This window comes from Artibeus jamaicensis, unplaced genomic scaffold (assembly GCF_021234435.1).
Source record: "Artibeus jamaicensis isolate MK-2021 breed Jamaican fruit bat unplaced genomic scaffold, CSHL_Jam_final scaffold_1964, whole genome shotgun sequence".
Taxonomy (NCBI): Eukaryota; Metazoa; Chordata; class Mammalia; order Chiroptera; family Phyllostomidae; genus Artibeus; species Artibeus jamaicensis.
In genome coordinates, this window is record NW_026522030.1 from 10,447,676 (window position 1) to 10,459,822 (window position 12,147).

The following is a 12,147-nucleotide window of genomic DNA, read 5'->3' on the forward strand; positions in this document are numbered from 1 at the left end:
TGGAATGAGCCCAGTGGACTGGAATGGCTGAAAGGGCCCTAATAGCTCTAAGACCTTAAACTGACAGCACTTTAAACAGCAGGGATCTTGTGGATTACCTGGTCCACCCTCTCCTTTCCCAGAAGGGGAAGCTGAGAGCACAGGAGGGCCTTCACTTAATGCTATTCTCTCTCTGACCTCCGGGGCAAGGCTGCGCAGAGGGCATAGAGCCCTGTTTCCCTAAGTAGGCAAGGGGGGACTTTCAGACGTCTCCAGGGCTCAGGACGCCGGAAACACGTGTGTGCTCACCTACGTGTACACACGTGAGCACACCTACAGCAGCAGGGGGCGCTCGGGCCGGCAGGGGGCAGCATAGACGCGGTTTGCAATTACCGGGCGCAGCCCCCGGGGAGGAGGGCGTGCTGCAGTCCCGGCGGCGGTGGTGGTGGTGGCAGCTGGAGGTGCAGTCTCCCAGGTGGGAGGCGGGGGCTGCGGGCGCAGGAAAAGGCGCCTGGGGAGCGGGTGCTCAGCTGGGCCTCCTCCGGTACCGGGCGCGGCGAGGCGAGGGGGAGTGAGCGCGCTGGGAGCACGCAGGCGCCCTGCTCCGGCTGGCCCTCGGCCGAAGCGCGGCGCGGGAGCAGCCCGCAGCCCGCCCCCACGCCCCCGGCAGCCCCGGACCCCCGCGGCCGGCCGTCGGGAGCGATCCCTCAGCAAGCGCAGGCCGCCGGCTCCGGAGAGCGCGCAGCGGCGACCGCGGGACGGCTTCGGGGCTGCCCGGAGCGCATCCTCCTGCCCTCGGCTACTCGCAGCCGGTGCTGGCCCGGCCGGCGCACCCCGCAGGCAGCCGGAGCGCGGCCTTGGCCTCGGCCTAGGCGGGAGCGAGACCCGGGCCGCAGCCCGCGGGCGGTGGCGCGGGCGGCTGCGGGCACTGACGGCGTCGCGGGGTGCTCCCGGGCGGCGGCGCAGCGGCGGCGGCGCAAGGGGCGGAGGCAGGGGGCGCCCCCAGCCAGGATGCTGCGGTTCCTACGCCGGACCTTTGGCCGCCGCTCGATGCAGCTCTACGCTCGGGGAGCTGCAGGGCGCGGAGCCGCCGGGCTGGGGGACGAGCGCGACGGGGGGCCGCGGGGGGGGCCAGCCGGCGCCTCCTCGCCGCTGCCCGCCGCTCCCGGGGGCAGCGTGTTCCCGGCCGGCGGAGGGCCCCTGCTCACCGGCGGCGCGGCCGTGCACATCTCCGCCGCCGGAGCCGCCAAGGCCACGCTCTACTGCCGCGTCTTTCTGCTGGACGGGACCGAAGTGAGCGTCGACCTGCCGGTGAGTGACGAGGCGGGACCAGTCCAGGGAACTGGCACCCCGCGACCCTTGGGTTACCAACCCTCCTATGTTTCTCTCTGGGGCGCTCCCCTTGTACCTTTCTGAGGATCCCCTCCCCCTTCTTCTAAGAGCACTCCTTAACCCTGTTCCCTCTCGAGTCACCCGCCCGGTCTTTTGGGGCCCCATCCCTGGCCGGAGCCCCCTCCTTGGCAGGTTGCGGTGCTGTGTTACACCTTCTCTGTCTCCCACCTCGTCCTTTGGGCCTCACCCCCTTCCTAGCGCACCCACTCCCCGAGTCTCGAGTTCCCGCCCCTAGGCGCTGGTGACAGGTGTTCCCTTGCGCCCCCCAGATTCCAGCCGGGGCCTTCTTGGTGCTGGGTTATTGGTTAGAAAATGTCAAAGCAATGCGGGGCTGCCGTGTCCTGGCCCGCTTGTCCTCCACCCACGAAAGTCGCCACCAAACCTTGATGAGATAGCAGGGAGGAGAATCCCCCACGCTTGCTGCCTGGCAGGTGCCCAACTGTGTGAGGGACTCAGGGGACCATTTTCGTTCTCTCCTCATCCCCTCTCCGTGTTCCAACTCCCCAGCCCCCATCCCAGTGAACCCCTCTGGTTCACGTACTCGCAGGTGGTTGGGCGACTTGGGAACTAACTCTAGAATCGACTCTCTGGGACCTGGACAACTTTGAGCCTGCGGAGTCCTTGCTGGGCGGCCTGGCGCGCTGGACTTTACCCGGGTCTACGTGCTTGCGGCCTCCGAGGCACCCCGGGGTGGCGGCGTCGCCTGGGCTTGAGTCCCCGGCCACCCACCCACAGGTGGTTGCACCCTGCCCCGCTCCGGAAGAGAGCTAGGCCAGCACTGCTGTCCCTGCCAGGGCATGCAGCTACCAACGCCTCTTTCTAGCCTCTAGGCGTCTTTCTAGCCTAGGGGCCAGATCTGATCAAATCAACTCCGCACATAATGGGGCGCCTACTGTGCACCCGGAGCTGCGGCAGACGGTGCTTTTGGGAATCTGGGTGTGACTGACACAGCAGTGATTGAGCTTTAGGTGAATGTTACAGGTCTACTCCGGGTTTCAAGGGGAGCCGGGGGAGGGGGGCTAGGGGGGTCACGCGGGGGAGGGGTCAGGCGGGGGGGGGGGGGGGTGCATTAATATTCCCAGACTTCCAAAAAAAAAAAAAGAAAGAAAAACACCATTTAGGCCCTGGGGTGAGAGAAATTCATTGGACTTCACCGGAGAACTAGGAACATACAAGGGTTTGAGATGAGAAAATCAGAGCCTGTCTGGCCTGGGGTTTAATGCGTCCCTGTGTAGGTTTAATTTCGAGACAATTTCAATTTGTGACAATTTTATTTTTTGTGGCTCTTAGTGCTCTCCATAGGATATCATTTTGTTATGATAATACCCTTTTGGGGATTTTTTATTCATGGAAAAGGAGCCAACATTCCCGTGCTTTAGAGCTGTTGTCTAAAATAGCATTAAAATGCTGCTGCTGCTGCCCAAGATTGAAGCTCTATAGTTTTTATTTAGCTGGGAGAGGAGGCCTGAAGAGCCGGGAGAAGTGCAGAGGGGGGGCAGACTGCCTCTGGAGTGGGCAGCTTGTGTGAGGAGAGGATGTGGCGTATTTTGCATCTCGGATCTGGGAAAGGAATGCGCTCTTTGGGGACTTTGACAGTGCTCCTTGCTGATGGGTTGTTGTTTTTTTTTCCTCTGTTCCCTGGGGATGGATGGTTCATTTATAAAATGCATCGCTTCTGTCAGGTTTGTGGTACAGGCTTAAGTGGTGTTTCTTGGGTGAAAAATGCAAGCTGAGTCAAGTGCGTGCATGGTGCGGAGACACAAACAGGTACTCAAACAAGCAGGGCAGGGCAGGAATGCTGACCTATTCCAGCTTGGGGAGCCCTTGGGTGGGGGGGGGGCAGGCAGCCTGCAAGCTTTCTTTACTTTATAAAATGCTACTTGATAAAATAATTCACCAGGTTTTTTTTATGATGGCAGATACTTTGATATTTTAATAAGATGTGATTTAGTGAACCCCAAATTTTATTTACACATACACACACAGAATCTCTGTCCAGGAGCGAATAAAAAGCAAATGCTGGCCTTTGTCATGGGAGCCCTCAGGGAGGAAAGAGGAAGCAAAGCCACTGGTGAGCCCGGATGTAGAGATCGGGAAGGTGTCACAGCTTCATCAGTCTTCCCCACGGCCTTCCTACATCAGAGTTTTAGTTCTCGTCATTCTCCAGGGTCACAGGGTCAGGGCCAGGCAGCCAGCTCCCCGTGGACTCGTGTGGCATGTGGGCTCCTGCCTCAGACCCGTCTCACCAGACTCCCTCTGTGTGCCGTCCTTGTTGGCAGCTGGCCCTCTTGTCGTTAGTCTCCTGGACTTTTACCGCTTCCTGGTCTCTGCTGTCGCTTGGCTACCTGTCGCACAGATGGGATTTACCTTTGGCCTGTGTACCACTAAGCTGGATTTTCTGTCCCCAGCCACTTCCACAGCACTTGCCGAGCTAACTATGGCTCCTTTGTAATTAAAACCCTCCCGTGGTGTTTGCCTCAGTCTTTGGTAAGCACACGAAAAGTGGTTACACATCGTCATAAGCCACTTTGGTTTTTAGCTCTCCTGTTCTGAACTCCTGTTCTGAAACCGCCTCGTCCGGTCAGCATTTATTGGGTGTCTCTGATGTGCTGAGCGCTGTGGACAGAAAGGTGAATGAGAGGTGGCCTTGGGGCTCTTGGGAAACATGTCATCTTACTCTGAGTGATGCTAGGTGATCTGTCGGGCTCATCGGACAGTGTGCTGGGGATGCACAGCCTGGGGGAATTGGGAGGACTTCCTGGAGACTTTGACATTTGAGATGATAGGATCTCAAATCCAGTGTCCCTTGTGCATTTGTAGAATAGCTAGTGTGTCACATGAACTTCTTGGCCAAGCCACAGCCCAGTAGTCTTGTCCAACAAGGGCAGAAGCAGCTGCACTTGTCTTCCCCAGTGACCCTCTCCAGCAGCGCCCGGAGCCCCCTTGTCTGGGGGTGGGCTGCATCCCCTAGCACCCTTGCTCTGGCTACTGGTGGTTTCTCAGTGCTTGATAAAATGTGAATTAAAGGATCTTTTTTTAAGTCCATGTATAACGTGCAGTCTAACGTGGGTTGGCTTAACAAACCAGTTTCCAAGGGAGTCCTTGGCTTCCTGTACCAACCAACTGCCACCCTGAGACATTCCTCTTCAGAAAACCTGGGCTTGCCTTAAAGGTGCTTCTCCTTGGTTTGCCCAGCCCTCAGGAGTGGTCTGGTCAGAGCAGGGCAGGACTGCCCTGGCCTGCTCCAGACACTTTCCTTCTACTAATGCAGCCGAAGATCCCATTCGTGTGCTTGGCAGCGGCACCCACTGTTGACTCATATTAGCTCTGTGTTGACTAAATCCCTGGCATCGCTCTTGCTCGTGCGGCTGTTGCTCAGCCCCGTCTCCCCACTCCCCTGCGTGCACAGTCTCCCGGCAGCTCCGTGCGCAAAGCTGCTCGGATGTGTGGTTGGCTGGTTCGCACTCCCACTCTGCCTCAGAGGGCACGGCTTTGTTGGCCAGTAGTACAGTCGGCACAATTGGTTTCATTGTCTCTGGAACTCCACGCTGACGTGCGGTGGTGCCGTGCAAACATGGCAAGTTTCAGGGTGAGCAGAGCCGTGGTTGAGTCTTGCCGGTTGCCTGGGCAGCCTTGGGCAGCTTAAGCTCTCTGAGCCTGGATTTTCTGGTCCTTAAAATGGGGATGTTGGGAGGCTTGTATGACAAGAAGGGTACAGATAGCCTCAGTATAATGGCAGGATGCTGAAGGGTTGCTGGCAGCTCATAGCCTTACGCCAACACACCTCCTCTTTGGCCCGTGGAGAAGGCTTGGACAAATTTGTGGTAGTGAACACCATGCTGCGCCAGGACAGTTAAACATGGCTGGGCTCTCCTTTATTGGAAATTGGAAGTTAGATGTCATATGAGAGGTGGTCTTTAAAAGTTTCACTTTGGATGAGAAAAGTGTACAACCCCTCCCCACCCCCCACCCTCAACAGAGAAATGCAAGACCTGAGGATTTCACAACTGGAACCTCTGATCCAACAAAACTTACATGTGGTAACACAGAGATCATATGCCTGTTTGGGAGTCCAAAGGGACCCTAGGCAGCAGGTGTCCCGCCCACTGTGCAGATGGGAAACTGAGGCCTGTGAGTATAAAGTGACTTACCTGCAGTTACTCAGTGAAGAGTTGGAATGGGCTGCTTTGGAAACCCCGACTGTGTCGCCTTTGGAGGTGAGCGCAGGAACAGTGGTAGGAAAGCACTGGGACCCCCCAGACCTAACATGGGATCATGGCAGTGGGGCGGATAGATTCCTGGAAGTTGCAAGCAGGACTCAGTCCCCTAAACCATGGGACACTCCAGCAAAATGGCTCTCTAACGTCAGTGGACACAAAGTTCATCTGGGATTTTCTTTGCTCTGGTTAAAATCCTCAGAATTTCTGATTCAGCAGTTCAGAAAGCTGGACTTTTTTTTAAACAACGACCCCGAGTGGTTCTGACAAAGGCGTTTTTCTGATGAAAACCACTGGCTGCCCCATGCACTCAAACCTGCCTGGGCGGGGCTGGCGGCAGTGGGTGGAACTCGGGCTGGGGGAGGCACTGGCGACCGATGATGCTGTTGCAATAGACCAGGTGCCTGGCGAGGAGGGCCTGGCCAGGACAGGGGCAGAGTGCCAGAGCAGTTCGCAGGTGGAGTCAAGTGTGTGGGGGAGAGGAGGGGGCAGGCGTATTGGAGTCTAGCTTGGAGGGCAAGGGTAGCCTCACACTGGTTCTTGCACAGGGACTTAGAAAAAAAATTCACAGAATTTTTGTGCATAACCACAGAACTGCTGCACCCACCCGTTGTCCTCCCCAGGGCCTGGCTCCCTGCCTGCGTCCTCCATCCACTCCGCCTGGATGGAGCGGTCCTTGGGCCGGAGCCTGGTCGACTTCCCTCCTCCGGCCCTTCATCCCTCTTGGTGTTTTTTTCAGGTTGGCGTGTGCTTTCCTCCCTCCCTTTCATTTCACACTAGGACATGTTTCCAGCAGAACGATTAGAAAGTGTAGAGCAGCAAGAGAAGTTAAAACATCCCCTAAAAATCTCATCAGAGATGACCACTGTTAAATTGTGGTGTGCATCCATCTGTGCCTTTTCCTTCTGTTTTTAGGTATAAATATGCATTTAAAATGGTGAATTTATATGGGTTGATGAACGTCCCTTCCCCCACTTCAGCACAGTTGGGTAGGAACTGTATGCAGACCCCGATTTTGTGTCTCTTTGGGCTGGGTCCTCACCATCACCCCCCTTTCACATTCTCTGGGACCCTTAGCTGGGGTGGGGCACCCCCAGTGGCCACCTGAGCTGTGTGCCACCTGCTGCCCTGCTGGGTGAGAAGCAAGCTCCCCATCCGTGGGGTCCCTCCCCACAATCACCTCTGCTTTTTGGCACATTAAAGGTCCTGCTACTGTGGCCTTTAGAGGCCACACAGAGTCCCCTTGCATCCCAGGGCTTGTGTCTGAACACGTGATTTGGGGTGGTGCCCACTCTGGTGCTCGCCCAGGGCTGTCCATGCTCTGTCGCCAGCCACAGCTGGTCTGGCAGAGGTGGGCTGTAGCCTCGCAGTGTTGCAGCCTCTCAGGTGTGCCCCCTCTGCCCTAATTCCCTCCTGGAGCCTCTGGCTTCTCTCTAGAGCTGGATGTAGCTCACTGGTTTCTTTTTCAGTGTTGCCCCCCGTGTTTCTGTTTGCCCACCATCTATTCTCTTCCGTCAGCGAAGGCTTCCTGAGCACCTGGGCTGCAGCGACTACTGCTGAGGGAGTCAGGAAGGACGAGGTAGTTCCCATCTAGAAGGGCAGACAGTGTGAATGGATACCTTGTCACCCCACATGACAGCATAGTGCAGGGGCGAGCAACTGAATGCAGAGTGGCAATGGGGCAGGTTTGATGCCCAAAGTGACATCAGGTCATTCCAGAGAGGAGTTCAGCTGTTAGATTTTCTGTGATGGGAAGGTGTGGGGGCCCAGCAGGTGCAAATAATGCATGGAGCACGGCAGCCAGAGAAGCCCCTTCCCCAGCGCTGGCTCCTCAGGGTAGGGGAGGATGATGCACCCTGGCTGTGACCCTGAATTTTGAAGTATGAATGAGGAAACTTTGAAGAGTTTCAAAGAACAGGGGTGTCTTGAGCACTTAGGAAGGGCCAAGGCTCACTGAGCATTTTGCCCGGTATTGTGCTGAGTGTTTCAATGACTGTCTTGTGGAATCCTTACAAAAACTCCTATTGTCATCCCTGATTTGTGTCAGAGAGAATCGGTTTAGCAGCCAGGTTAAGGCACTTGCCCATGCCACATGGCTACTAAAGGCACTCCAGCTTCAAGCACAGACCATCTGGCTGGAGGAGATTTGTGATCTGGGAGGGTCCTCCTGCTGTCAGAGGGGCGAAGGGGGCTGAACCTGCCTCCCCACCCCCACTCCCCTCCCAGTTGGATGGGGCCCTGGGGTCCCGAGCCTCAGAGTGTGGGTTCTCCCAGAGTGCATTCTGCTTGTGATGGCCATGATCTGTCAACAGTGTGGTCAGGAGTAGACTGTGTTTTTAAAAAGTGCTTAAACAGAACCACATTAAAATTATCAGAGAGAAAAGCGTTGTACATATTCCCATTCTGCTGCATAACAAGTAGTTGGTTTCACTTTGTTCCCTTAAATCTTGGTGCTTTTGTATGTATTTGTAAACATGGTGTATCTTCTCCCCCCCATCCAAGCCTTCCTGACATACTTCTCGCCAGTGTGTTGCCTCTCTTTGCTTGTTGTGCTTATTCCGAATTACTTAGATTCACCCCTCATTCTGTGTGTGAGTGTGTGTGTGTGCGCGCACACACGACATGACTAATATCTATCTCTATTTGTCTCTTGGGCTTGGAGGTTGATAGCAAAGCCCCTGGTGTCTTACCTGCTGGCAGTCCTGCCCCCAAGGCTGGGCGAATCTGTGTGTCTCTTCCCTTAATTGCCACGTCTGGGAAGGCCTTGTTGTCCTCTTTGTGCATGGTCTCGCAGGTGGCCTTGGGCCACACAGCCAGTTAGTTAAGTGCGCTGGAGCCGGAGTGCAGTGTAGGTCCCTGACTCATCTTCCCGGGCTCCTCCCCGCAGCCTTGCTGTGCACACCCCACCCGCCTAACCGTGGGACCCGCCTGCGCCTTGCAGCTCCTGGGAAGGGCACAGTGCTTTGTGATTCAGAAGATCAGACTTTTTTGCAGGATGAACCCCCATCTCTCCCCAACCACTTTGCCTTTCAGCCCCTTGGCATCTGGGTTCTGCCTACCGCTTCTCAGCGTTTGTTTTGCAGGTTCTTTCCCCCAAAGTCATCGCTTGCTGAGTGCCCAGCCTTTTCTTTTTGAAGTTGAGAACTGGAAAGTGAGGCCCCAAAGGTCCCTGGCTACCCAGGGGACGCCCAGAGCTTCCTTGTTTCCCAGCACTGAGCTCAGCCCCGGGCGTGCAGGTGGGGGGACGAGGACCGCCAGCCGTGCCGGTGCCTGTAGACTCTGGTCTCTCTGCTCTGCCTCTGGGGGCCTCCTCTGTACTGGGTTCATGTTCCGAATGTTGTCCGTGTATCTTACAGGTGCTCAGGCAGGTGAGGTGGGCCTGGCAGTGCCTCTCCTTTATCTTCCCTGCTCTCTTGTTTCGCTGTACCTGTCTTGAACTATGGATTCCTAAAAAGTGTGGTAAAATGAAACATAAACTGTACCATTTTAACGTGTACAGTTTAGTGGCATTGAGTACGTTCATGTTGAAGGTACTTAAACATGAAGGTACTTATATTTAAGTACCTTCACCACCATAATCACTGTTCGTCTCCAGAATGGGTTCATCTTCCCAAACTGAAACTCTGAGCCCATGAAACACTAACTCCCCTTTCTCCCTGCCCCCAGGCCCCAACTACCGCCCACCGCCATTGTGCTTTCTGTCTCTGTGACCTCGACTTCTCTGGGTGCCTCATGTCAGTGGACTCATATAGTACTTCTGCGTTTATGTCTGGCTTCTTTCACTTAGCACAATGTCTTCGAGGGTCACCCTTGTTGTAGCAAGTGCCAGAAGTTCATTCCTTTTTATGGCAGAATAGTATTCCAGCGTGCATGTTTATCCATTCGTCTGAATTACGTATGGACTTCTGTGCCGCTCTGGGCCTTCCTAACTCCATCCTGCCCATTCACTAGTGGCACTGCCATTGGAGACTTGGATGTCCCCAGCCCTTCCGGTTTTATTCTTGTCATTCCGGCATCTGTCCCCCGGGACTGTTCTCCGGGCTCATCTCCCTCCCAGGTTGTCTGGTCTTAGTTTTTCTCTTGTATTTTTGTCCCAGTTGCTCAGTATCGGCTAGTTCTCTGTGTAGCATATTCTGCAACTTTTTAAACGATGAGATATAAATACAAAAGAGTGTCTACAACATGAATAGTTTAAAGAAAAATCATACAATGAACATTCACATCCTCACCACCCAGAGTAAGAACACAGACCATCACCACACTACTAAGCCCCCGCCCCCATGCTCCCGCCCCCACTCCCCTCCCTCTCGCTTCCTGGGTTTGTCTCTCATCCCTTCCCTTCCTGTAGATTTGCTGCAGGCGTCTGTTTCCCTAAATACTCTTTTGTTAGTTTTGCATGTTTGCGAACCTTATATAAATGGAGTTTTCACTCAGTACTGCGAGATGCATGCATGTTAATGAGGTAGCTGGTAGGGATTCTGTTGCAGGACTGTGTTTAAATGTATCTTTGTTGATGGCTGTTGGGGATGTTTTCAGTTTGGGAGTGTTAGAAACTCATGCTGCTTTGAGCCTCCTGGAATTGGTTTCCTGGTGCCCACACATGAGCAAACCTTTCTCCCGAGCGTGCACCCAGGAGCGGAACAGCGGGAGGGGGGTGGGCAGTGCCTTTTAAGAGTGTGGGGATTTTTTTTTCCAGAGTCACAGCAGCATGGTAGGATGTCTGCTGCTCCGTCTTCTCCATCACTGGTTTCTGCACAGCTTCTCTGTTTTGTTTTCAGTCTGATGGGGGTTAGCAGGAACTCCTGTGGGTCCCACTCCCCCCTAGTTACCGGTCAGGTGGCGTAGCTGCATGCCCGCTGATGAACCATCTGCTGTCCCTCCCGGAAAACTCAGTCTGTGACTTTCGCCCTTTTTTTTTTAAGTTGAGTTGTATTTTTCTCTTGTGTCTGGCCCATCCCCTGCTTGTCTGCCGGACCACCTTCCTCTTCCGAGGTAGTAACCTCAGCGGAACCAGAGAGAGCACTTCTCTGAAGTCTTAGTATCTGTGTGCTCACAGGCCCTTCCTCACTGAGTAGGAATTAATGTTTTGGCTCCAGTTTTGCTGTGAATGACCTGAAGTTAGTTGCCGCTGGTGGCTTTTGGTGAGCCTGGCGCAGCCTGTCATGTTCACTTTCATTGTAAAGTTGGTGCACAGAACTGGCATTATTGAAGGCAGCAGAGTCGGGCACACAGAACGAGAAGACAGGTTGCTCGTCCTCAAGAAATTTGAGTGGAACTAAGTCACTCTACCTGCTGTGAAAAGTGCTATTAGAGGCTTTTAAATGAGCTCAAAGGAAGGCCTAAGGTGAGGAGAGTGGAGGGGAAAATGCAGGACCGGGGAAATTTCAGAGAGAACAGCAGGAGAACAGCTTTCCTGGTGGCCAGATGGGAATTTGCAAAAGCACCGAGCCTTGAAATAATCCCCCCAGGGGCCCTGCTCCTTGCTCCTGGCGCTGCCAGTGAGTGAGCGCCCATTGGATGTCACTTTGAAAAGTTTGGAACTCCATCTTTAAAAAGTTTTCAGTAGGTTTGTTGCAAGAGTGTCTTTTCTTCTTGCACATCCACCTTCTTGACCCTGGTTTGGAATGTCTCCTTGACCTTGGATTCTTTCTCTCCCTTTACTCTACACTCTCCGGGACGGGACAGGGGACCCAGTGAGGCCTTCCTACCTTACCCGGATGGAGTGCCAACAGACACTTCAGGGAACTCAGATGCAATGAACACTTCAGAGAGACAGGCGCTCGTGCAGACGGAGGGGCAGAGAGAACCACTGGGTTTCACCTCTCGAGGGGCGCTGGGAGACCGCGTGGTCCAAAGCCCCGTTCCAGCCCTTTCCCGTCTGCCTCGGAACACTCGCTGCTGCGCCATGCAGCCAGCTGCTGCTCACCTGTGGCAAATGAGCAGTAATTAGTGTGTAATAAGAGCAGTTTCCTGCACGCAGCCCTCCAGGCTCCTACTCTCCGTGGCCAAGCGACATTCGGGAAGCCTGTTCGCCTCCAAGACTCCCCTGGCTCTTCTGAAAGCCACCTGTGGTTCTCCTCCCGGCCCAGATGAAACACTGCCCGCCGTGATGGCGGCCCATGAACTGGACACGGGCTTTGCACAGGCCAGCCCTGGTACCCTGTGGAGGCTCACGAGGGTTAGTTATTAACCCGCTGCCACTCTGGCAGCATTTCACTGACCTCAGTCCTTTTATTGTTCTTGCTTGCCGGACCTGAGACCCAGGGCCCACGCCACCTGCTCAGTCACCGCAGTCAGTGACAGGAGACGGTCAGAGTGCAGGCTGGCTTGGAACTGGCCCCGGTTCGGGCCCACAGGCCGGCAGTGGCAGATCCCAGAGGATCCTCGAGGGTAGAAGCTGAGCAAAGGAGATCTACTCGTGGGATAGTTTAGTGGGGGAGCAGGGAACCCAAGGTCAGAAGTATTTGTGCAGGATACCGCAGTGTCCTGTGTAGCGCTTACTTTGCTTTGAAACCCCGAAGTACTGTATTTAGTTTTGCTCTAAAAGCTGTGGTGCGTA

At 55.0% G+C, this 12,147-nt stretch overlaps 1 protein-coding gene across 5 annotated transcripts in view; it reads left to right on the forward strand.

The window, feature by feature from the left end:
* Positions 1 to 508: 508 nt before the first annotated feature.
* The window catches only part of EPB41L4B (erythrocyte membrane protein band 4.1 like 4B), a 117,496-nt gene continuing 105,857 nt past the window's right edge, over positions 509 to 12,147 (forward strand). For 2 of the 5 annotated variants that reach the window (XM_053656135.1, XM_053656136.1), the window contains exon 1: positions 509 to 1,290. In XM_053656135.1, coding sequence (XP_053512110.1) covers positions 991 to 1,290 — 300 coding nt within the window. In that variant the 5' untranslated portion in view covers positions 509 to 990. Of the gene's footprint in view, positions 1,291 to 4,447; positions 5,589 to 12,147 lie in introns of those variants that run through there. The other 3 variants (XM_053656138.1, XM_053656139.1, XM_053656137.1) reach the window with 3 other exon arrangements.